At 60.7% G+C, this 23,044-nt stretch overlaps 1 protein-coding gene across 13 annotated transcripts in view; it reads left to right on the plus strand.

The window, feature by feature from the left end:
- Positions 1-324: 324 nt before the first annotated feature.
- The window catches only part of GRIN1 (glutamate ionotropic receptor NMDA type subunit 1), a 29,103-nt gene continuing 6,383 nt past the window's right edge, over positions 325-23,044 (plus strand). For 7 of the 13 annotated variants that reach the window (XR_004031488.1, XM_030818271.1, XM_030818264.1 and 4 more), the window contains exons 1-13: positions 1,071-1,662; positions 4,059-4,193; positions 7,669-7,845; positions 10,025-10,087; positions 10,883-10,983; positions 17,296-17,417; positions 17,490-17,664; positions 19,058-19,202; positions 19,300-19,383; positions 21,731-21,872; positions 21,972-22,099; positions 22,609-22,773; positions 22,845-22,963. Coding sequence is in view for 12 of the 13 variants with exons in the window: in XM_030818271.1 (XP_030674131.1) it covers positions 1,405-1,662; positions 4,059-4,193; positions 7,669-7,845; positions 10,025-10,087; positions 10,883-10,983; positions 17,296-17,417; positions 17,490-17,664; positions 19,058-19,202; positions 19,300-19,383; positions 21,731-21,872; positions 21,972-22,099; positions 22,609-22,773; positions 22,845-22,963 (1,814 nt within the window). In the remaining variant the exon portion in view is untranslated. Of the gene's footprint in view, positions 1,663-4,058; positions 4,194-7,668; positions 7,846-10,024; positions 10,088-10,882; positions 10,984-17,295; positions 17,418-17,489; positions 17,665-19,057; positions 19,203-19,299; positions 19,384-21,730; positions 21,873-21,971; positions 22,100-22,608; positions 22,774-22,844; positions 22,964-23,044 lie in introns of all 13 variants that reach the window. The other 6 variants (XM_030818266.1, XM_030818268.1, XM_030818270.1 and 3 more) reach the window with 3 other exon arrangements.

Genomic DNA, 23,044 nt, shown 5'->3' on the forward strand with positions numbered 1-23,044 from the left:
AGCTTGTCAAACACCACAGCCCCTCCCCCTCCTCTCAGCTCCAGGGGGTCCCTGGTGCCAGTGTTCGCCTGATGGAGAGAACGGCAAGCGGGAGAGGGAGTGTGACTCCTGTGGGCACATGACTTCCCTTGCTGCACTGCTCCAGATAGCAGAGGTGTGGGGACGCCCCTGCTTTGTCCCATTGCGGGCGTTTGCTGTCATTTCTGCAGAATCCTCAGTTGCTATTGGAAATGGTGACATCACTGGCAGGGGCGGAGCTTCAGCCATCCTTCAAGTTAGGGAGGGGGACAAAGACAGGGTGGTGTGGACCAGAGGGATGGGTAAGGCTCTGGAAAAGGGGGCGCTGGAAGCGCATTGCGAGGGGGCTGGAGACGGAGAGTGGAGCGGAGGCTGAGCGTGTGAAACGGCTGGCCCTGAACACACCTCGCGGGGCTCCAGTGATTCTTCGTGTCCGACCTCAGCCCCAGTCAGTGCGGGTCCAGTTTCCAGGCTCTCGCGGAAGGCTTGGCTGAACACATGCGGCAGCCACGGTCACCCTCCCTATTCCTCTTAGCCCGAGGAAGGGGGTCCCAAGTTACATGGCCGCGCAGATGGGGCCTCTCCCTCATTTCTGAACCTTGTGGGGAGGGGAGCACCCCCCAGAGGCATGGCTTAGGGCCTCCCCCACCCCTCTGGAGCTCCAGTCTGCAAGAGTCGGGACCCGAAATATCGCTGACTGTGGGTGACGACTCTTGCGCCCACACACACATACAAGCAGGCACGACGCGTTCGGTCGTATTAAAAGGCACGCAAGGGTGCGGGCTGCACGCGGTGACACGGACCCCTCTAACGTTTCCAAACTGAGCTCCCTGCAGGTCCCCGACAGCACAGGCCCCTGTCCCAGGACCCCTCCAGGCACGCGCTCACACGCACACGCGCGCTCCCCGGCTCACGCGCGCTCCGACACACACGCTCACGCGAACGCAGGCGCACGCTCTGGCGCGGGAGGCGCCCCCTTCGCCTCCGTGTTGGGAAGCGGGGGCGGCGGGAGGGGCAGGAGACGTTGGCCCCTCTCGCGTTTCTGCAGCTGCTGCAGTCGCTGCAGCGTCCGGACCGGAACCAGCGCCGTGCGCGGAGCCGCCGCCGCCGCCGCCGGGCCCTTTCCAAGCCGGGCGCTCGGAGCTGTGCCCGGCCCCGCTTCAGCACCGCGGACAGCACCGGCCGCGTGGGGCTGCGCCCGGAGCCCCTGCGCGCGCTCCCGCGCCCCTTCCCTCGGCCGTCGTCCCGGGACCGCCGCCCCGGGGGAGACGTGGCGTCCGCAGCCCGCGGGGCCGGGCGAGCGCAGGACGGCCCGGAAGCCCCGCGGGGGATGCGCCGAGGGCCCCGCGTTCGCGCCGCGCAGAGCCAGGCCCGCGGCCCGAGCCCATGAGCACCATGCGCCTGCTGACGCTCGCCCTGCTGTTCTCCTGCTCCGTTGCCCGTGCGGCGTGCGACCCCAAGATCGTCAACATTGGCGCGGTGCTGAGCACGCGGAAGCACGAGCAGATGTTCCGCGAAGCCGTGAACCAGGCCAACAAGCGGCACGGCTCCTGGAAGATTCAGCTCAATGCCACCTCCGTCACGCACAAGCCCAACGCCATCCAGATGGCTCTTTCGGTGTGCGAGGACCTCATCTCCAGCCAGGTGCCCTCCCCCACCTCTGCCACCCACCTCCTCCCTCCTCCATCCTGCAACCCCACACCCCCAGTTTCATTCCATCCTTTCCGTGCCCCCTTCCTCCCTGTAAGACACCACCCCGGAGTCAGCTGGCTGCTTCCGGGAGGCCTCGTCTCACTAGGAACCAAACACCAGGGTCTGCTGGCTCCCCTATCTTGGCCTGAGACCAGTCACCTGCCACCTTGGCTGATCCTCAGAGGGTCCCTGGGGCTCCAGGCCCTGACTGGTGTGTGTAGACGTGGGGCTGGAGCGTGTCAGTGTGGGGGTGGGCATTCCGGGTATGAGGGCAGAAGTGCCTGTCCAGCTACACGCCCGCCCTGCAGAGCTTTAAACAGGACGGGGCCTGGGGCCATCTTTGTTTCTGCTTCCAGGTTCTCCTGCCCTTTTTTTCTTCCCTTCCCCCCACCCATGGGTCCGCCTGGGAAGGGAAATGGCTCAGGTGCTACAGCAGGGCGCTTTGTGGGGGTGGGAGTGGGGGTGCACACGCGAGAGGCGTCAGGGCATGGGAGCTGTCGGCAGCCAGCGCTGCGGGGGAGGACGTGGCTCCTGGGATTTTGCCCGTCGGAGCTGTCCGCCCCTGGGCCGAGCGCCTGCTGAATTCCAATGAGGCTGCAAGGATCTGCAATGCAGCCCTTTATGTAAGAGGCAGGACAGACATCCAGCCTAGCACCGCTCACACGTGCCTACCTGGTGGACACACCACATCCGTGGACACACCACATCTGTGGACACACATGCTCACACACACACCAAATGTTACATAAGGACACACTCACGCACCTCAGAATCGCACAATTTCGTATGCTCATTTGCACACATGCAGATCCATGGACACCTGCTCATGTGCCACACACAGCTTGGCATGCATTCCCAGAGGCATGTGCAAACATGCACATTTACACACACGGTTCCAGTCATTCACATGCATGTACACAAACAGACATGCCAGGACATGTGATGTGTATAACCATACCCTAGGACACCTGTGAACACCTGCATGGTCACACACGGACCTACGGGTCTCTGCCAGGCACCTGTGGGTGCAGGCTGGAGGCAAGAGCTGGGGCAGGAAGAATCACTTCAAACAGCTGCAGCTGCAGGGCCCACACCAGAGTTTTCTCAGAAATCCTCCCTCCCCACTTCACAAGCCACCCCCGTGCCCCAGCCCAGGACACCATCCCTGTGCCCCAGCCCAGGACACCATGGGATGGGACTGGGGGGATGCATCTGTAGCCAGTGGCTGCGGTCACATATTCCATTTGGGACTGGGGAGGGACACGGAAGGTGGACTCGGGAAATCCAAGAGGGGCCATTCCTGGGGAATTGCTTCAACTCACGCCCATGTTGCTGTCTGTCTGTGAGCATGGCCTCTGCAGCAAAGGCAGTGCAGCTACCACTCACGGAACACACCCCCTGGCCAGGTACTGTTCTGTCCTGCCACGTGGGGCCATGCAGTGCACCCTGCCCCCATTCGCCGAAGCTCTAAGAGGCACAGGCAGAGTTGGGGACAGACGCAGGTCCTTGTTGTGTGAAGGTGGTGTGGACCCCCAGCTGCCTGCCTCCGTGCCTTGGGAGGGGCTGGGGAGAGAGGGAAGGCGTCAGCTCAAGGGGGCTGAGCCGCTGGCTTTAGATCTGCCCCATGGGGCCTTGGTCATGGGCAGGAAGGCTGGGCTGCACCCCCAGTGCCTCCGTTCCCTTCCTTGAGGATGAGGCCAGCACTCAAAGTAAGGGCTGGGTGTGGTTCAGACAGAGCCCATCGCAGGCCCTGCCCTGGAGACACCAGCACAAGGGACCTCGGCCTCTTTGGCAGCTCCTAGCTGCTTCCCCCTGAAGTCCGGTACCAGCCTTTGGAGCTGTCCGCCCTGTCTCAGGATGTGGGCTGGCCCCACCCCTGGCCCATCAGGAAGGACGGGTGGGTTCTGAGCGTCAAGGCCATCATGATGCAGGACCAACCATCCTCCCCAGTCCACCCTGGGTGTGTCCCGTGCTCAGGGCCCCCGGGACATCCCAAGGGCAGGCCTTCACCTGGCCCTTGAGGAGCGCAGGGCCTGCAGGGCCCTAGTCAGCAGCGTGAGAGGAGTGAGGGGAGGTCTGGGTGGGGTCTGCCCTCCCCTGTGTCCCCTCAGCCCCTGCTCTGCCTCTGCCCCTCTGCGATTGGCTGATACAGGATGATAATGGGGTCTCCCTCCCCTGCCCTGTGGGCATGTGTGCATCTGGTCCTGGGCATGTAGCATGTACCCGAATACTGCCCCCAGCCCCCCTTAGCCTGCTGGGTTCAGCCCCTGCTGCTTCCAGATCTCAGCCTCTAGCCCAGTGCCTGGCCCACCCCTGGCTCAAGCTGACCGTGTCTCCTGTGTCCACAGGTCTACGCCATCCTAGTTAGCCATCCACCTACCCCCAACGACCACTTCACTCCCACCCCTGTCTCCTACACAGCCGGCTTCTACCGCATCCCCGTGCTGGGGCTGACCACCCGCATGTCCATCTACTCGGACAAGGTAAGCCTGACTGCCAGACCAGGCCTGCCGGCCCTCAGCCCCAGGGCACAGCCTGGCCACTCCAGGAGCAGCGGGCTGACCCGCTCACATGGAACTCACACGCCACAAACTCACAGCCACACAGCTCCCCCACATTCATGCACGTCCACACGCTCTCACGTGTCCAACTCACACATCTGCAAACACGGTCACATGCACACTCACGTGCTCTTACACACGCAATACACACTCTCTTGCACATGGAGGGCTCACATGGAGCCCAGCACGTGCCCCCAGCCCAGAGCAGGCCAAAGGGAGGGGGCACATCTCACACACTCACACATCACACACTCACACATTCATACTCACACATTCATACTCACAGCACCCACACGCTACACTGCTATGCTCACCCTCCCCACACATGCACACTGACACACCCACGGATTCACACAAAGTCACACACACTCACTGGCACAGGCACCAGTGACACCCCCTCAGGACGGGAGGGCCCGTGGGCTAGGAGAAGGGATGGCTGGGAGGCTTTCTAGAGAGGTGGACTTTGAAGGGGAGTTTGGAGAGCTGGGGGTTGCTCCAGGAGGAAAGGGGAGTGCGTGCAGCCAGGGTGGTGGGGCCAGCCTTTCCCACTGCAGGCATGGGTGGACAGCAATGTCTGTGGTTACAGCTCAGGGTGGGGGGCGCTGGCCTGGGGGCTTCCAGCCTCTAGGGCTGAGGGCACCTTGGCTTAGCCTCCTGGCCCACAGGCTATGAGGAGGGCCTCTGTCCAATCCCGGAACAGCAGTTGGAAGAGGGGAGAGGTCATCCAGTCAGTTTTGCAGGAATCTCCAAGCCAGAGAGCCATGGGGGCTTGCTCCAGGTCACACAGCCCTCCGTCTACCCAGGATGCAAACTGGGCACTGAGAGGCTGACCAACCTGGGGCCACTGGCAGACAGACCTGCAGGGCCACTTGGCAGGGGACATCCAGTTTAGCGCCAGCGCTGAGGAGCCAGAGGGCTGGGCTGTGCAGCCAGGCTTCCGGGTCCCCCATCTTCTCCAAATTCCTCCTGCCCAGAGTCCACAGTCCTCGGTAACACTGCCTTAAAGTACAGGGGTCGCCCCAGCCAGGCCCAGGCTCCTCTGGGAAGATGGAAGGCCCCAGAGGCAGGAGCTGCGACTGAGGCTCTGAAAGCCCTGGCATGCCCCTCAGCACTCAAACTGCTCCTCCCAGTGACTTCACCCCTCGCTGTGGGAAGGTGGGGGTCTCATTCCTATGCCCTCAGGCACAACCTCCTTCGCCTCTCTGGGCACCAGTTTCCTCACATGCGAAGGAGAGAAGATGGCCTTACCCCGGAAAGCAGCCAGTGGCTCAAATGAAAGGTCGGGGAAAGGGATGCTCCAGGGCAGGGCCAGCCCAGCACGTGCCCCCGGCCCAGAGCAGGCCAAAGGAGGGGGGCACCCTTCATAGCTGCACCCTGGCCTTACCACAGTCTATACACTACAACCAACCTGTGCCCAAAGCATGAACCAGCAAGGCCAGGTCAGAGCTAGTCCAAGACCTCAAGCACAACCTGCCTTGCAGCCACGTCGCCGGGTGGATAGACAGAGGCAGGGGACATTTTTGCACCGCAAGGCACTGCCCCAGGCCACAAAGAGGGAGCAGGTGAAAAATAACCTGGAGGCCTCAGAGGACCACAAGATCAGTAAGAGTCCACAGGGACACTGAAGGAACCAGGGCTCACCTGGACAGACACAGAGAACTGAGGCTGAGGGGGGGCAGAGCCTGCTCCACTCCCTGCTGTGCCACGGCACTCCGTGGCAGCTTGTGGCCAGGGCAAGCAAGCATCACTCTCTCGCCTGGGGAGGTGAGGCCTTTAGCCCCAAGAGTAAATTCTTCTTCATATGTAGAGTTGTTTAAATTTGGGAGGTGGGTAGATGAAGCCTTTAGCCCCAAGAGTGAATTCTTCTTCATACATAGAGTTGTTTAAATTTGGGAGGTGGGGAGATGAAGCCTTTAGCCCCAAGAGTAAATTCTTCTTCATACATAAAGTTGTTTAAATTTGGGAGGACTCTGTGGGCAGCCCCAGGGGGATCTTCGAGGCGCTATGTGTCATCAAGAACTTCCTGAGCTCAGCTTGTCCAAAGGTGGTGGGCTGCAGGGTCGGGGATGAGCTCACCCCAGGAACAATTCCACAGAAACCCACGTCCCTTAGGGTGCTATGGGGCCAACACCAAACCTCCTCCATTTCTGAGATTATATGTGGGAGGAGAGGCCGGGGTGGGAGAAAGAAAGGTTCCCAGGGTCTAAAAAGTGTCCCCAGGGTGGTGGGGACACTTGTGGGAAAAAGGAGGGGTCCCAGGGTCTGGAAAGTGTCCCCAGTTTGGCTGGGCGCGGTGGCTCACGCCTGTAATCCCAGCACTTTGGGAGGCCGAGGTGGGTGGATCATGAGGTCAGGAGATCGAGACCATCCTGGCTAGTATGGTGAAACCCAGTCTCTACTAAAAATACAAAAAAATTAGCTGGGCATGGTGGCGGGCGCCTGTAGTCCCAGCTACTTGGGAGGCTGATGCAGGAAAATGGTGTGAACCCGGGAGGCAGAGGTTGCAGTGAGCCGAGATCGCACCACTGCACTCCAGCCTGGGCGACAGTGCGAGACTCTGTTTAAAAAAAAAAAAAGTGTCCCCAGAGTGGTAGGGACGGGGTGGGAGGCAGGATGGGGTCCCAGGGTCTAGAAAGTGTCCCCAGGGGAGTGGGGACAGGGGTAGGAGAAATGGGGTCCCAGGGTCCAGAAAGTGTCCCCAGGGGGTGGGGACAGGGGTGGGAGGAAGGGGGTACCAGAGTCTAGAAAGTGTCCCCAGCAGGGTGGGGACAGGGGTGAGAAGAAGGGGGTCCCAGGGTCCAGAAAGTGTCTCCAGTGGGGTGGGGACAGGGGTGAGAGGAAGGGGGTCCCAGGGTCCAGAAAGTGTCCCCAGGGGGTGGGGACAGGGGTAGGAGAAATGGGGTCCCAGGGTCCAGAAAGTGTCCCCAGCACGGTGGGGACAGGGGTGAGAGGAAGGGGGTCCCAGGGTCTAGAAAGTGTCCCCAGCACGGTGGGGACGGGGTGAGAGGAAGGGGGTCCCAGGGTCTAGACAGTGTCCCCAGGGGGGTGGGGACAGGGGTGAGAGGAAGGGGGTACCAGAGTCTAGAAAGTGTCCCCAGTGGGGTGGGGACAGGGGTGAGAGGAAGGGGGTCCCAGGGTCCAGAAAGTGTCCCCAGGGGGTTGGGGACAGGGGTAGGAGAAATGGGGTCCCAGGGTCCGGAAAGTGTCCCCAGCAGGGTGGGGACAGGGGTGAGAGGAAGGGGGTCCCAGGGTCCAGAAAGTGTCCCCAGCGGGGCGGGGACAGGGGTGGGAGGAAGGGGGTTCCCAGCCTCTGGTGGGTGTTCCAGCAGTGGGAGGTGGGTGGGAGGGCGGGTCCCCGCGGGTCCGCCTCAGCCCGCCGTGCCCCTGCCTCCCACAGAGCATCCACCTGAGCTTCCTGCGCACCGTGCCGCCCTACTCCCACCAGTCGAGCGTGTGGTTTGAGATGATGCGTGTCTACAGCTGGAACCACATCATCCTGCTGGTCAGCGACGACCACGAGGGCCGGGCGGCTCAGAAGCGCCTGGAGACGCTGCTGGAGGAGCGTGAGTCCAAGGTGAGGGTCGGCGCCGCGGGCAGGCGCCTGGCGGAGCCGAGGTGCAGGACGGGCCGCCTTGTGTCTGTGGCTCCGTGTGTGACACCCTCTTCTTTCCATCGTGCATGGTCAGCACCACCACGTCTGGCGAGCGCCCGCCCCAGCCTGTCCTCGGCTCATTTCACTCGCTTTTGCCATTAGTCGAAATCTCCTTCGTGTCAGTCCCTGCGGGGCGAGGGCCAGACCACCTGGAGCTCCGCAAACACCCCTGCCCCGCGCTGCCCAGCGCCCTCGTACCCTCCTCCTGCCCATGCCCCTCGCTGCCTGGAGGCCCCAGCCGGGCTTGGGACTCGTCACCCTTCCCGCCCACCCTGTCCTGAGTCCCCACAGCCTCCCTCTGGGCAAGGTCTCCCCTGTACATGGCCCCCACATACTGCCCCTGCAGGCCTGTCCCCTCCTGGCTGGGCCCATTCCCTGTCCTCCCCCATGTGGCCTCCCTGAAGCTCTGCACCTCATGGTTCAGCAAAGCCCCATCCACAGACACCTGCCCCCCGGCCCGGACCGCCCCTGTGGGCTCCACTCCCCTCCTTGTCCCCACCACAGGGCTCCCTCCGCACTCCTCACCAAGACCAAGTAGCCACCTGGTTCTAGGACACACTGACCCCCAACACAGCCAGGCGTCCACTCTGTGGGGCTGCAGAGAGATCAGAGCTGGGATTTGGGGGGGTCCAAGCGACCCCTGCCCCCTTCCTTACCATTCCCATTTGCAGTCCGGGGCAGAGCTGGTTCTCGGCTGCAGACTCCCGGAGCCCTGGGTGCTCAGCACCTGGGCCGGCTCCTGGTCAAGCAGAGGGAGGAGGCCCAGGCTGAGGAGAGCCAGACCTATGGGTGGCTGGGAGCATGTTTCGTGTCAGAGCTGGCTTCATCGAACTTAGGGCCAACCTGGCACCCCCAAGGCACCCCAGGCCCCGGGAGGGACCAGAGGGCATGGGTTGGGGGTAAAGCCAGGGGCAGACCAGAGGGTCCTGGGAGTACTGTCGTGGGGGGTCTGCTGAGTCTGAGGGGGGAGGGGCATGAGCACCGAGGGCCCCACCCAAGACAGGGCCCCTCACCCCAGTGCCCGACAGGCCCCTCACCTTCTGGCGTGCCCACCCACGGCCACAGACTCCCATCACACACTCACCCCTGCACACCCAACCACCTGCTTTCACTCACAGATGCATGCACATGTTCCCATCACACTCCACACCTCTGGCCACAGGCTCAGGCTTGCCTCCATGCAGTTCCAGCGCCACACACACACCTGGACACGAACACAGGTGCACTCCTCACACACACACCTGGACACGCGCTCAGGTGCGCTCCTCACGTGCATGCTCACCCTCACTTGCGCCGGCCAGCACACACACACATGCACACACACACACGCACACACACACATGCACACACGCACACGCACACACACACATGCACACACGCACACGCACACACACATGCACACACGCACACGCACACACACACATGCACACGCACACGCACACACACACATGCACACGTGCACACACACAAGCATGCTCAGACCATCTGGCCCTTCCCCAGCCTTCACAGGCCTTTGTGGACTAGCCCTCCCATGCAGACACCCACAGGCGCATGCCACCCCTGCAGGCGCACATATGCACACACACCCTCTTGGGCGCATATGCGAGCCGATGGGCGTGGGCACCCCAGTTAGTGAGGACACCTTGGTCTCTTGAGAGGCAGAGGGAGACCAAGGAGAGGGAGGGGGAGGGACATGGGGACAGGCCCCGAGGGGCTGCTCACCTCCCACTCAGGACTGACACGGGTTGGAGTGGGCACTGCTGGGGCCACACAGCAGGTGCACGGCAGGGTGGGGGTGGCAGGTGGGGCTTCCTCCGAACGGTGGACGCGGACAGGGCCTCCTTTTCTCCTGAGAGCGACCGTTTCCAAGAGCACAGCTTCGTGGCAGGGAGCCTCCATGGCCCCGCCTCCACGACCCTCACTCCCCAGCTCCACCCCGGCCCCCAGCCCCGCCCCGGGCCTCGGTGTTTGCGAGCTCCAGGTAGGAGCCCGTCTGCAGATGTGCCGAGGAGGTGGTGTGATTGCTTTAGCGCCGTCATTTTCAACCGTTTATAATCTTCTTCTGTGTCTGCATATTTTCTCTGTGCACATTATTCATCAGAGTAAAAAAAGGAACTATGAAAACCTCGACCAACTGTCCTATGACAACAAGCGCGGACCCAAGGTATATATGCATGGACGTGCACGCCACCCACGGCTAGGGAGCCCTGGCCTCGGCGCCTCGGCCACTAGGGCCACTCTCTGGCCCAGCCGCCGAGCCGCAGGCCCAAGCAATGAGGAGAGGCAGCCGGCAGCAGGCAGGAGAGGGCAGGCAGGAGAGGGCAGGCGTGGCGGCGTGGGTGCCTGAGGCCCACCCGCCGTGACCCTAGCCTGCACCCTCGAGGCAGGCGCGGCTGCAGGAGGAGCTGCTCTCCGGGAAGTGCATGCGAATCTCCGAGACCCCAAGGGTTTCCTCGTGGAACCCGGGAGGGAGCCCGCCCGCCTGGCCACCCAGTCGCCGGGGCCGGGCTGCTCCTGCAGGGGCCTGCGGAATCAGACCTCAGAGGACCTCCCAAGGTTTTGGAAAAGTCAGCCCCATCTCTTTTCCTGGTTGCATTCCAAAACTCTTTTCTGTTTCCCGTCCGCTGCACGCCTCCTGAGTCTGGGTCCACTACAGCTTGCATGCTCAGTGCAAAGATGAGGACAGGAGTGAGGTGGAGAGAGAGATCCAGAGAGAGCAGAAAGAGCACAGAACGAGCACAGGTGAGCGCGCAGGCTGAAGACAGGACAGGACCGGAGAGGCGAGGCCAGGCCAGGCGAGGACTGAGGAAGGCAGGCAGAGGCGCAGGTGGCAGGCGCAGACCATGGCAGCACTAGCTAAGCTGCCTCGGGGTTCCCAGCGGCTCCGGCCCGACTCTCACCCCTGAGGCGCTATGTCCCCTGCCCCAGCCGCCTGCTAACACTCTTGCTCACACCGCAGGCAGAGAAGGTGCTGCAGTTTGACCCAGGGACCAAGAACGTGACGGCCCTGCTGATGGAGGCGAAAGAGCTGGAAGCCCGGGTCATCATCCTTTCTGCCAGGTGAGGCTGGGCAGGGCCCTACACACTCCACACAGGATGGCACCTGGGCCAAGCACCCGCCATCTGAGCCAGAGCTGGGACATTGTTGGGCACAGTGACCTTCAGCTTCCAAAGCACCTTCACCAAGGACAGCCACCCCCACCCGCACCCGCACCCACACTCCTATCGGCATGGCTGATGTGACACCCTCCATCTGTCCCTCCCTCCCTGGGCCCTTCCCCATTCCACAGGCACATGCTGCTGCTGCCCTGAGCTGGGCTGTGGGAGAGGGAGATGGAGGAGACCCTGCCCTTGGGAAGCCCCGCAACTCCAGGGGGCAAACCTGTGCAAACAAGGCCCAGGCCTGGGGCCAGGGACTAGACCCAGGGAAGTGATGTGCAGGTGTGCCAGGCGAAAAGGCCCACAGCAGGGAGAGGGCCAGACTTCCCAACTGAAGGATTGCAACAGCTGGAGCAGCAGCTTAAGGGGAAATCAGTTAGGTACCCGGGAAATCAGGCTGCTCTGGACGGCGTTCGGTGCCACAGAGCAACCTCACGGAGGAGCCCACTGTAAAAAGCTCCCTATTTGCAAATGGCTAGGTTCTCCTGGGAAGGGAAAGCCTGGGTGACTGGGAATAGGAAAAGCAAGAGTGGGGAAGGGCAGGGTGAGGAGCCTTGCCCCATGGGACAGCCAAAACCCCACTGTCCCTGACCTAAAAGCTCTGCTAGGCTCCAACAGAGCGGAGCAAAACAGCAGTGAAACACCCAGAGGAACACAGCTCAGCCCTCCAGCCCTGCATATGGGAAAGAGTCGGCGACACTCTCAGTCCCAGGGCAGACCGCCATTTCCACGGTCCATCAAATGACCCTCTGGCACGGAGACAGGTGCAGCCCCCTCACCAGGGCAGAGCGCAGGGTGGGGCCAGCCAGGGCTCCTCGGGCTAGAAGGCAGGAATCTCCCCAGCTCAAGGCAGGGTTGTTGCTTAGAGCTGCCCACCGGGCCTTGCCTGCTCCTCCTGCAGCTGCTATAAAAAGGCACTAATCGTACCCCATTAACGCCCCCTGCACTCGGCTTTAGGTTCATAGGTCACTTGTCCACTCCACTCATCCAACTGTAGGCCCCAGGGAGGGTTGGCCTGGGCTCCAGGAAAAAAGATTTTTAAAGATGTGACCAGGCAAGGTCGGGGTATGCACAGGTCCCAAGGAAGGAATGCCCCGCCCAGGGAAAGCCCAGCCCAGAAAAAAGACCCGCCCAGGGAAAACTCCGCCCAGATAAAAGCCCCGCCCAGGGAAAGCCCGCCGAAAAGTCCCCCAGGAAGCCCCGCCCAGAAAAAAGACCCTCCCAGGGAAAGCCCCACCCAGGGAAAGCTCTGCCCAGATAAAAGCCCGCCCAGGGAAAGCCCCGCCCAGAAAAAAAAGACCAGCCCAGGGAACGTCCTGCCCAGAAAAAAGTCCGCCCAGAAAAAGTCGCACCAGGAAAGCCTGCCCAGAAAAAAGACCGCCAGGGAAAGCTCCGCCCAGAAAAAAAGACCAGCCCAGGGAAGCTCCGCCCAGAAAAAAAGACCCGCCCAGGAAAAGCTCTGGCCAGATAAAAGCTCTGCCCAGGGAAAGCCCCGCCCAGAAAAAAGCCCCACCCAGAAAAAAGCCCCGCCCAGGGAAAGCCCAGCCCGGAAAAAAGACCCGTCCAGGGAAAACTCCGCCCAGAAAAAAGCCCCGCCCAGGGAAAAACCCAGCCCAGAAGAAAGCCCCGCCCAGGGAAAGCCCCGCCCAGATAAAGCCCCGCCCAGATAAAGCCCCGCCCAGGGAAAGCTTCACCTAGGGAAAGTCCCGCTTAGAGAAAGCCCCACCCAGAGAAAGCCCCTCTTAGATAAAGCCCCGCCCAGGGAAAGCCCTGCCAGACTGTCAGAAGTTGATTTTCTTTTTCGTTGTTTTGAGAGGGAGTCTTGCTCTGTCTCCCAGGCTGGAGTGCAGTAGTACAATGTCAGCTCACTGCAACCTCTGCCTCCTGGGTTCAAGCGATTCTCCTGCCTCAGCCTCCCGAGTAGCTGGGACTACAGGCACAAGCCACCACACCCGGCTAATTTTTGTATTTTTGGTAGAGACAGGGTTTCACCATGTTGGCCAGACTGGTCTCGAACTTGTGGCCTCTTCTTTTTTTTTTTTTTCTTTGAGACAGAGTCTCACTCTGTCACTCAGGCTGGAGTGCAGTGGCTCGATCTCGGCTCACTGCAAGCTCCACCTCCTGGGTTCACGGCATTCTCCTGCCTCAGCCTCCCAAGTAGCTACAGGCCCCTGCCACCACGCCCGGCTACTTTTTTGTATTTTTAGTAGAGACGGGGTTTCACCGTGTCAGCCAGGATGATCTCAATCTCCTGACCTCGTGATCTGCCCTCTTTGACCTCCCAAAGTGCTGGGATTACAGGAGTGAGCCACCGTGCCCGGCCACTTATGGCCTCTTCTGTTATTTTCTGAATTGTTTACACTTCCCTCACTCATCACAGAGCTTGAGAGATTCTGTGGCTGTGATGGGATAAAAGGATGGATGGGCAGGTGAACAAATGGACAGACGGCTGGCTGGGAAGTGGAAGATTTCTTCATCCAAGATGGGTCAAATCAAGGAATCGATTGCCCTAAAACATACCTGTTCCACTGTTGGGCACTTTTGCAATAGACAAATTGACATCAAGCTAGACCTGCCTGATCCCTACATTCTAACCGGAGTGACCAACAGGACATGGGAGAGAAAACCACATACAAAACCAATCCACAGAACCCCGCCATGCCCAGGTTCCCACAGAGAGGGGAGGGGGCGTTTTCTCCACTGTTTTTTCTCGGCCAATGGGCCCCTGAGCCATGCACTGTGGTCCCACAGGTTGACCCTGTGTTGCCAGCCTCAGGGTCAAGGTCACGTTTCCAGACATGGCCCTAAGAAAAAGGCCAGCCCAGGGAAAAGGACATGGTCAGGGTAGACGGGTGCATGCACACAGGAACCATGTGCATACCACACATCCATGCACATGAGCACACACCACACACCACATGGGTTTGCACATACCATACACACGTGCACAAATGCATGTACACACACTATAGTCGCACCATGCATACATCTCTATCCACACATGCAGCATCATGTACAGGCCATACGCAACACATACGTGTGTATGCACATGCCATACATGCCATATACACACCACATGTACCATGCATACACCGTACACACACGTGTGCAGATGCATGTACACACACCATCACGCCACTCATACATCTCTACCCACACTTGCAGAATCATGTACAGGTAACACACAACACATACACACTGCACACATGCCATATACACACCACATGTACCATGCATACACCATACACACACGTGCACAAATGTATGTACACACACCATAGTCACACCACTCACAGATCTCTACCCACACATGCGCCATCATGTACATGTCATACACACATACACATGTGCACACATGCCATATATACACCACTTATGTACACACATGCACCAAGCATACACCATACACATGTGCACAAATGTATGTACACACAGTATAGTCACACCATGCATACATCTCTATCCACACATGCACCATCATGTGCAGGTCATACACAACACATACACATGTGCACACATGCCACATACACACCACATATGTACACACATGCACCATGCATACACCATACACACGTGCATATATGCATACAGATACAGGCACACACACCACCATATACACCACATACAAAGACACCCACCGATATATGCACACCTACATACATGTACACACAACACGCATGCACATACATCACAACACACATGTGCACCACACACCATGTGCACACCCATACACCCATGCTACATGCACACCATACCCCACACATATGCATACACTGACCACAGCACACATCAACCACACACCCACCAACATACCTCTTTCTCTTTTTTGGGGGGATAGAGTCTTGCTCCGTTGCCCAGGCTGGAATGCAGTGGCATGATCTCAGCTCACTGCAACCTCTGCCCCCTGGGGTTCAAGCGATTCTCCTGCCTCAGCCTCCCGAGTAGCTGGAATTACAGGTGCGGGCCACCATGCCCAGCTAAGTTTTACATTTTTAGTAGAGACTGGGTTTCGCCATGTTGGCCAGGCTGGTCTCGAACTCCTGGCCTCAAGTTATCCACCCACCTCAGCCTCCCAAAGGGCTGGGATGACAGGCGTGAGCCACTGCGCCCAGCTCCAACATACTTTTTTTTTTTTTTTTTAAAGACAAAGTCTCAGTCTCTCACCCAGGCTGGAGTGCAGTGGCGCGATCTTGGCTCACTGCAACCTCTGCCTCCCAGGTTCAACCAATTCTCCTGCCAAGCCTCCCGAGTAGCTGGGATTACAGGCATGCGCCACCATCCCGGCTAATTTTTTTGTTTCTGTGGAGACGGGGTTTCTCCATGTTGGTCAGGCTGGTCTCGAATTCCTGACCTCAGGCGATCCGCCCACCTCGGCCTCCCGAAGTGCTGGGATTACAGACGTGAGTTACTGCACCCAGCCTCGAAATACTTCAGAGCAATGGACGGCTCTGGACTGTCAGGGCTGGGAAAGTACGTTCTCTTAACATGCTGAGCTCCTTGGAGTGGAGGCCAGAGTCCCACAGTGGAGGCCAACTGGCCCACCCAGCATGCCCATCTCCCAGGAGTGCAGAGAGGCGAGCCCTGGGCAGCGGCAGGCACAGGCCTTCTTGACCGGAGACCTTCAACCTGTCATATTTTGGCTCCTCCTTAGTGAAGGTTGTTGAGGGTGTTTTGCAGAGAGACATGACGCCAATCTTAATTTTTGACCAATTTTCCATAGCGTGCAGACAATTTGTTTCCAAAACTTTTCATTTTCCTGAAGTTGCCTTGATTAGTATCAGCTATTTCCATAAAATGATCGGATGAGTTTTGATGGACAGATCAGGCTTTTGTTTACAACTGTTTTGCTCCTAATCATTCCACCACATCACATGTCATGGACCTGAATTGCGTCAAGAAGACAGGCTTGTCCGTCAGGCCCTGGTGGGTACTGTGATAGCGGGCACGCTGCGCCATGACACGTGTAGTGTTGGGTCTTGCTGGACAAGCTGTGTTGTGTTCAGTGTGCGGAGCCTCTGCTAGATGCTCTCATCGGGGGACACTGGGCCAGTGCTACTGGGAGCACCTCTGTTTTGTGTCGCTGACATCCAACAGCATCATCATGTAGAGCAAACACGGAAGGGCTGCATTTCTTTGTGGGGTTATTCTCGAGAAAATTGGGGGCAGATCCCTCCTCAAGGAGGGGAGGGCCACCTTGGTTTCCACAGTCAAGCATTGTGAAAATTACCCAACACTCAGACGATCCACCCAACCCTGCTGCCCATGCCTGGAGAAGCAAAGTGTCAGGGGTTGTCCAAGCCCACCTGGAGACAGGTCAGGCCCTGCAGAGAAAGGTCTGACAGATGGGGGTGAGGGAAGACACCCCAAAGGCCTCCAGGTCCTTGTCATAACCAGAGAGGCCCCAACCCCAGAGGACCAGGTCCCCTGCTCCACTGTCCTCAAGGGCCCACCTGCAAGCACACTGGCAGAGCTCAAGACCACAGATGCCTGCACGGTGAGGCCTGCCTGGGCTCTGTCCTCCTGCAGGCCCCAGGCCTGGGTGGCTGGGCGAAGGCAGCTGCTTGTGCAGACCCCAGGGGGAAAGCCACCTCTCATCTCTGGCCATCCCCCAGGACGCTGGATCCACCAGTATCTCGCCAACCTGGAGAGCCCCCCAACCCCTCATTTCACATGTTTGTACATAGAGGACCAGAGGGGTGTGGCCTGTCTAGGAGGTCTTAGGAGCTTGGGTCCTGACTCTGCCACTTACCAACGCTTATGTGTCCCGTGTGCCTCCGCTTCCCTTCGGGACACAGAGATATTGTGAAAGTTAAATAAGATAATCCCCGTAAAACACTTCGAGCAGTGCCTGGTATCTGGCCAGCAAGTGATCAATGGTGATCCATTACCATCTTGGGACCCCATCAGAGCCTTCTGAGGTAGAGGGAAGGGCGAGCTGGGGAGCACAGGTGCAGGCCACAAGTAGGAAGTCTGTCCCATCAGCCAGGAATCTAACCCCATCCCTGCTCCCCCAAGGTAAGGGACGGCAACGGAGGCCTGGGAGGCTCCTGGGTTCTGGGCCGCAGCGCCTCTGCGGGGTCTGCAGGCTTCGCTCTAGGAGGGGCTGGGGGCTGGGCAGGTCCCTGCTCCAGAGGAGAAGGACCTGCCTGGGCCTGCGGAGCGCCGCGGTGGGAGTGCCGGAGTCCTGGCCCGTCACCCCCGTCTGCTCCACAGCGAGGACGATGCTGCCACTGTATACCGCGCAGCCGCAATGCTGAACATGACGGGCTCCGGGTACGTGTGGCTGGTCGGGGAGCGCGAGATCTCGGGGAACGCCCTGCGCTACGCCCCGGACGGTGAGTGCTGGGCCTTGGCGGGGTCCCGGAACGGGGAGGCCCCCACGGGCTCTAAGTCGCATGCTCGCCCAGGTATCCTCGGGCTGCAGCTCATTAACGGCAAGAACGAGTCGGCCCACATCAGCGACGCCGTGGGCGTGGTGGCCCAGGCCGTGCACGAGCTCCTCGAGAAGGAGAACATCACCGACCCGCCGCGGGGCTGCGTGGGCAACACCAACATCTGGAAGACCGGGCCGCTCTTTAAGAGGTGGGCGGGGCCTCTCTGGAGCTGGGCGGGGCTGCTCTTCGGGGAGGTGGGCGGGGTCACTCCAGAGATGGGCGGGGCCGCTCTTGGGGGGTGGGCGGGGCCACTTTCCAGAGCTGGGCGGAGCAGCCCTCAGGACTAGGCGGGGCCTCTCTTAGGGAGCTGGGGGAGAGCTCCTCAAGAGATGGGTGGGGGCACTCTAGGGGAGGTGAGCGGTGCCGCTCTCAGGGGTACTGCAGTGGAGCCTGCTGCCAACATCCTCTGGACACTGTTACTTCTCTCCTCTCCCCCCACACCCCCAGCACCACCATATCTAATGGCACAATCATCTGCCCTCTTCTCAACACTGACACCAGTACCTGGGCTGTCGCTGGAGTGGGGACTGGCTCCACTGCCCCCGCCCCTACTTTCCACACTGCAGCCCACCCTGAAACAGCACCCCTCTCCCTGTGTGGCTGGCAGCTTTTAGGAGGAGACTTGATGCGGATGGGGACTGAAAGCTTCCAGGGACCCCGGAGGCCAGACAAGGAGCCCAAGAACAGCACACGAGCCTTAGACAGCCAGGGTTGGCCAAGGCCCAGAGACCCAAGTGAATATCTGCAGTGTGGCAGGAGTTAGCTCACAGCATGCCTGGACACCGTGCCATGCCAGCTCACCCCCAGATCCCCAACCATTGAGTAGCGTGTGCAGAGCCACCATCCACAATGCCCACATAAGTGCAGATGTAGGCAGCACGTGTGCACACACGTGCACACGCATACACAGAACCATGTGTGCACACATGACACACACGTGACACAAGCACATGCATGGGGTGCACCCCACATAGGGATCACGTGTGCACACAGGTTCACAGATGTGGCCCAATGGGTACAATGCACACATGCACACACAGCCAGACAGGGCAGCCCGGTCGTTAGAGCCAGCTCAACCTCTCCTTCACTTGCTGGCAAAAGGGCAGGCATTCTTCTGAGCTTCCACCTCCGCATCTCTCTGTACAGGCATGCATCCGGGTTATGGCCCCTCCCAGGCTGATAGGGACCAACCGTGGTCTCATCTCCTGACCTCGTGATCCGCCCGCCTCCCAAAGTGCTGGATACAGCGTGCCCCCCCCCCCCCACCTCCATCTCTGTAAGACAGGATGGCTGTGAGGACAACATCCTAACCCATGGAAAGCCTTTGAAAGCAGGGTCTGGCACCCAGAAACCACTCAGCTGTCATGAGCCGCACCGTCCATGTGGTGCAGGCAGATACCACGGTGTGCAGGGTCTGGCATCTGCTGATCTTTCCGTTCTTGGGACTGGGACAAGGGAAAAGCCCGAGCTGCTCAGCAGGCAGGAGAAGGAGCGGGGGAAGGAGCATCTCTGAGAAGCCTCAGCTATGCCTCCTCCCCTAGAGTGCTGATGTCTTCCAAGTATGCGGACGGGGTGACCGGTCGTGTGGAGTTCAATGAGGATGGGGACCGGAAGTTCGCCAACTACAGCATCATGAACCTGCAGAACCGCAAGCTGGTGCAAGTGGGCATCTACAACGGCACCCATGTAGGTGGGGGTCATGAGGGGGTGGGGGCTGGGGCCTTAGGGTCCTGGGGCCAAGACCCCTGCGTGGCCACCCTCCATCTCATACTCCCACCCCCAGGTCATCCCTAATGACAGGAAGATCATCTGGCCAGGCGGAGAGACAGAGAAGCCTCGAGGGTACCAGATGTCCACCAGACTGAAGGTGGGGGCCCCACAGACCTCCCTCAGTGTCCCCACCCCAGACAGCTCATCCACCCCCTCTGGCCTAAAGGAGGAGGGTGCGGTGAGGTCAATGAAAGCCACTAAAGGAAGTGGGGGTGGGGCCTGCTGCCCCTGGACACCGTCCAGCACACCTGGCACAGCACAGGAAGCAGAGAGAACAGGAAGGAGGAGAGGAAGCTGCCCCCATCCCACAGGGGGTCTCCAGTGCCCTTCTTGACCCAGCCCTACTTAGGTCTGGGGCAGTTAGTTGTCTAACAGGACCCTGCTGTGGAAGAGCAGATGGGGGACAGCAGGGAGACCTCAGCTTCAGCACTCGCTGTCCCCGGTCTTGGTCCTCCCCACTCCTCATCCCTCTTCCGGCCTTCATGGCCTCCTGATGGGACTGGGTCAAACTGTCCTCTTCCACCATGTGGGACAGCCCTTCCTGACTCCCCTGGGCCTCTGAGAGCCTCTGCCCGGGCTGGCTTCCTCCTCCGGAACATCTTTCCCTTGGCTCCCTACTCCAGGGTGCTCTCCTGGCCGTTCCTCCCCGGGCAGAGCCATACCACCCCCACTCCACACACACTCCAGTCCCGGTAGCACCACAGACCGCCAAAGGCAAGGACCTCACAGGCAACACGCCCACCAACCTTCTCTCGGTCATTCCAGGCCCTCAAATGTCTCTTGACCCTGTCTGCTTTGTGAGCCCACCCCTGAAGCCTGGTGCCAGCCCCTGTGGCCTCTCACCCAGGCTCCCTTATCTGCTCTGCACCAGCCCCTGTAGCCTCTCACCCAGGCTCCCTTATCTGCTCTGCACCAGCCCCTGTAGCCTCTCACCTAGGCTCCCTCACCTGCTCTGCACCAGCCCCTGTGGCCTCACCCAGGGCTCCCTCCCCTGCTCTGCAGCAGCCCCTGTAGCCTCTCATCCAGGCTCCCTCCCCTGCTCTGCACCAGCCCCTGTAGCCTCTCAGCCAGGCTCCCTCACCTGCTCTGCCCTAGCCCCTGTGGCCTCTCACCCAGGCTCCCTCCCCTGCTCTGCACCAGCCCCTGTAGCCTCTCAGCCAGGCTCCCTCACCTGCTCTGCCCTAGCCCCTGTGGCCTCTCACCCAGGCTCCCTCCCCTGCTCTGCAGACAGGGTGGGGTTTTCCAGTGCCAGTGTGGGTTTCACTGCAGCCTAGACACCTCACACTGAAAAGTCTGAAAGCAGCGGTCAAACGCTAATGGCCAAAAGGCCCCATCTAGGCTGTGAGATGCAGATGGCTTTTGACAAATTTGTTTCTGGTCTCACTAATTTTTTAAAAAGTACTAGCATATATATTACCTGTATAACAGGAAAATATAATGAAAGTTTTATAAAGCAAATCAACTTCTTCAATGGCTCCTGATCCCCCTGGGGATAAAAGACAAAATGCTGCCTGGAGGCTGAGGGTGGGCCTGCCCCCCTCTCAGGCTCACCCTCCCTAGGACATGCCGGGAGGGTGCCTCTCCCACCACCCCCACGACTCCCTGCCTTTGCAGTTCTGGACTGTGGGCTCCTCTGCTCCACCTGCCCTCAGGCACCTGCTTGATCCCTGCCCACCTTGAGGGCTCAGCTCTGACACCATCTCCCCTCAGAGTTCTGGCAGTGCGCTATGCTCCATTCCAGCCCCCTGTGCCCCAGATCCCTTCCCCATCCCCAGGCCATGGTCCCCTGAAGGACAGACAGGAGGGCGAGCCCAAGCAGGAGTGTGGGTCGAAGAGGCCACGGAGCGGTGGAGCACGTACACACGGGCAAGAGGAGGGAGCCAGAGACCTACACTCAAAGCCTGAAGGCTTCAGGGCTGGGGGCCGGGACAGGCAGGGCGCCGGGATGAAGGGAGGCATGGGTGGGTGGCCCCATGGGTCCCAGGTCCTGTGCAGGTGCAGGGTCGGCTTCGTGGACGTGCCCCTGTCCTCGTGGCACAGCAGGGTGGGGGTCAGCCTGCAGGCTGGGCGGTTTCTCACCCCTGGAAGATGCCTGGCATACACGGGACATCAGCGGCTCCTCTGCTGCAGGGAATCATGTCTAAGGCAAGACTGGAGGAGAAGTGGCCAAGAGAAGGGTCTAGCGCTCCGGGAATCTTTTCTGAGTCCCCAGCCCCCACCCCCAGGGGCTGCAGGCAGATGATGCTGATGGTGGCTGGGGAGGATGTGTCCTGAACACTTGGGCTCGTGAAGAAGCTCCAGAGAGGGGCAGTGGCCGGCGGCGCAGGACGTGGGGGCGGGGGGGATTAAGAGGGGCGCCAGGGGAGGCTGGGAGCTGAAAAGAGACTGCCGCCCTGGGCAGCCTTAGGTCGGTGGTCCAGGCTGGGTCTCCCCTTCCCCTCCAGATTGTGACGATCCACCAGGAGCCCTTCGTGTACGTCAAGCCCACGCTGAGTGATGGGACATGCAAGGAGGAGTTCACAGTCAACGGCGACCCAGTCAAGAAGGTGATCTGCACCGGGCCCAATGACACGTCGCCGGGCAGCCGTGAGTGCACGGGGCAGGACGCGGGGCGTGGGGCAGGGCGCGGGGCGCGCGGGCGCGGGGCGGTCTGGAGCCCAGCAGTTACCGCCCGCACCTACCCAGCCCGCCACACGGTGCCTCAGTGTTGCTACGGCTTTTGCATCGACCTGCTCATCAAGCTGGCACGGACCATGAACTTCACCTACGAGGTGCACCTGGTGGCAGATGGCAAGTTCGGCACACAGGAGCGGGTAGGCTGGACGGCGGGGGTGGGGACCAGCGTGAGAGGGGCCTGCAGGCAGGGTCGGAGTGGGTGGGACATGGAGTAGGCGGGGCCTGCAGATGGGGGGGGTCCTGGGGTGAGTGGGGCATGGAGTGAGCGGAGCCTGCAGGCTGGGTCCTGCGGTGGGTAAAGCATGTGGTGGGCGGGGCCTGAGGGCTGGGGTGGGGCCTGACATGGGAGGGGCCTGAAGTGGGTGCCTGAGTGGGCGGGGGCACGGAGTGGGCGGGGCCTGTAGGCGGGGGTCTGGAGTGGGCGGATGTGGAGTGGGCGGGGCCTGTTGGCTGTGGCGGGGCCCGCCCGGCGTGGGAGGGGCCTGCGAGCCAGGGCGGGGCTGGAGTTTGGGGTGGGGCCTGCGAGCTGGGTAGGGTCTTGGGGAGAAGACCCCCGGAGTGCTCTAGGGCGGCTTCGGTCGGGGGTACCTGTGGCGGGAGCTGGGAGGACGCTGCCTGCATCCCCGCCGGCTCTGTCGCCTCGCAGGTGAACAACAGCAACAAGAAGGAGTGGAATGGGATGATGGGCGAGCTGCTCAGCGGGCAGGCGGACATGATCGTGGCGCCGCTAACCATAAACAACGAGCGCGCGCAGTACATCGAGTTTTCCAAGCCCTTCAAGTACCAGGGCCTGACTATTCTGGTCAAGAAGGTGGGCAGGGGCCGGGTGGCGGGGGGGTCCCTGGAGGGCCCGGGCCGCGCTGACCTCGCGTCCCCCCGCAGGAGATCCCCCGGAGCACGCTGGACTCGTTCATGCAGCCGTTCCAGAGCACACTGTGGCTGCTGGTGGGGCTGTCGGTGCACGTGGTGGCCGTGATGCTGTACCTGCTGGACCGCTTCAGGTGAGCGCGACCCGGGGCTCAGACACCTCCATCTGCGGGGCGCGGAGCCGGCGAGGGGCGGGGCAGGGCCGCCTCTCCCGC

This window comes from Nomascus leucogenys, chromosome 8 (assembly GCF_006542625.1).
Source record: "Nomascus leucogenys isolate Asia chromosome 8, Asia_NLE_v1, whole genome shotgun sequence".
NCBI lineage: Eukaryota > Metazoa > Chordata > Mammalia > Primates > Hylobatidae > Nomascus > Nomascus leucogenys.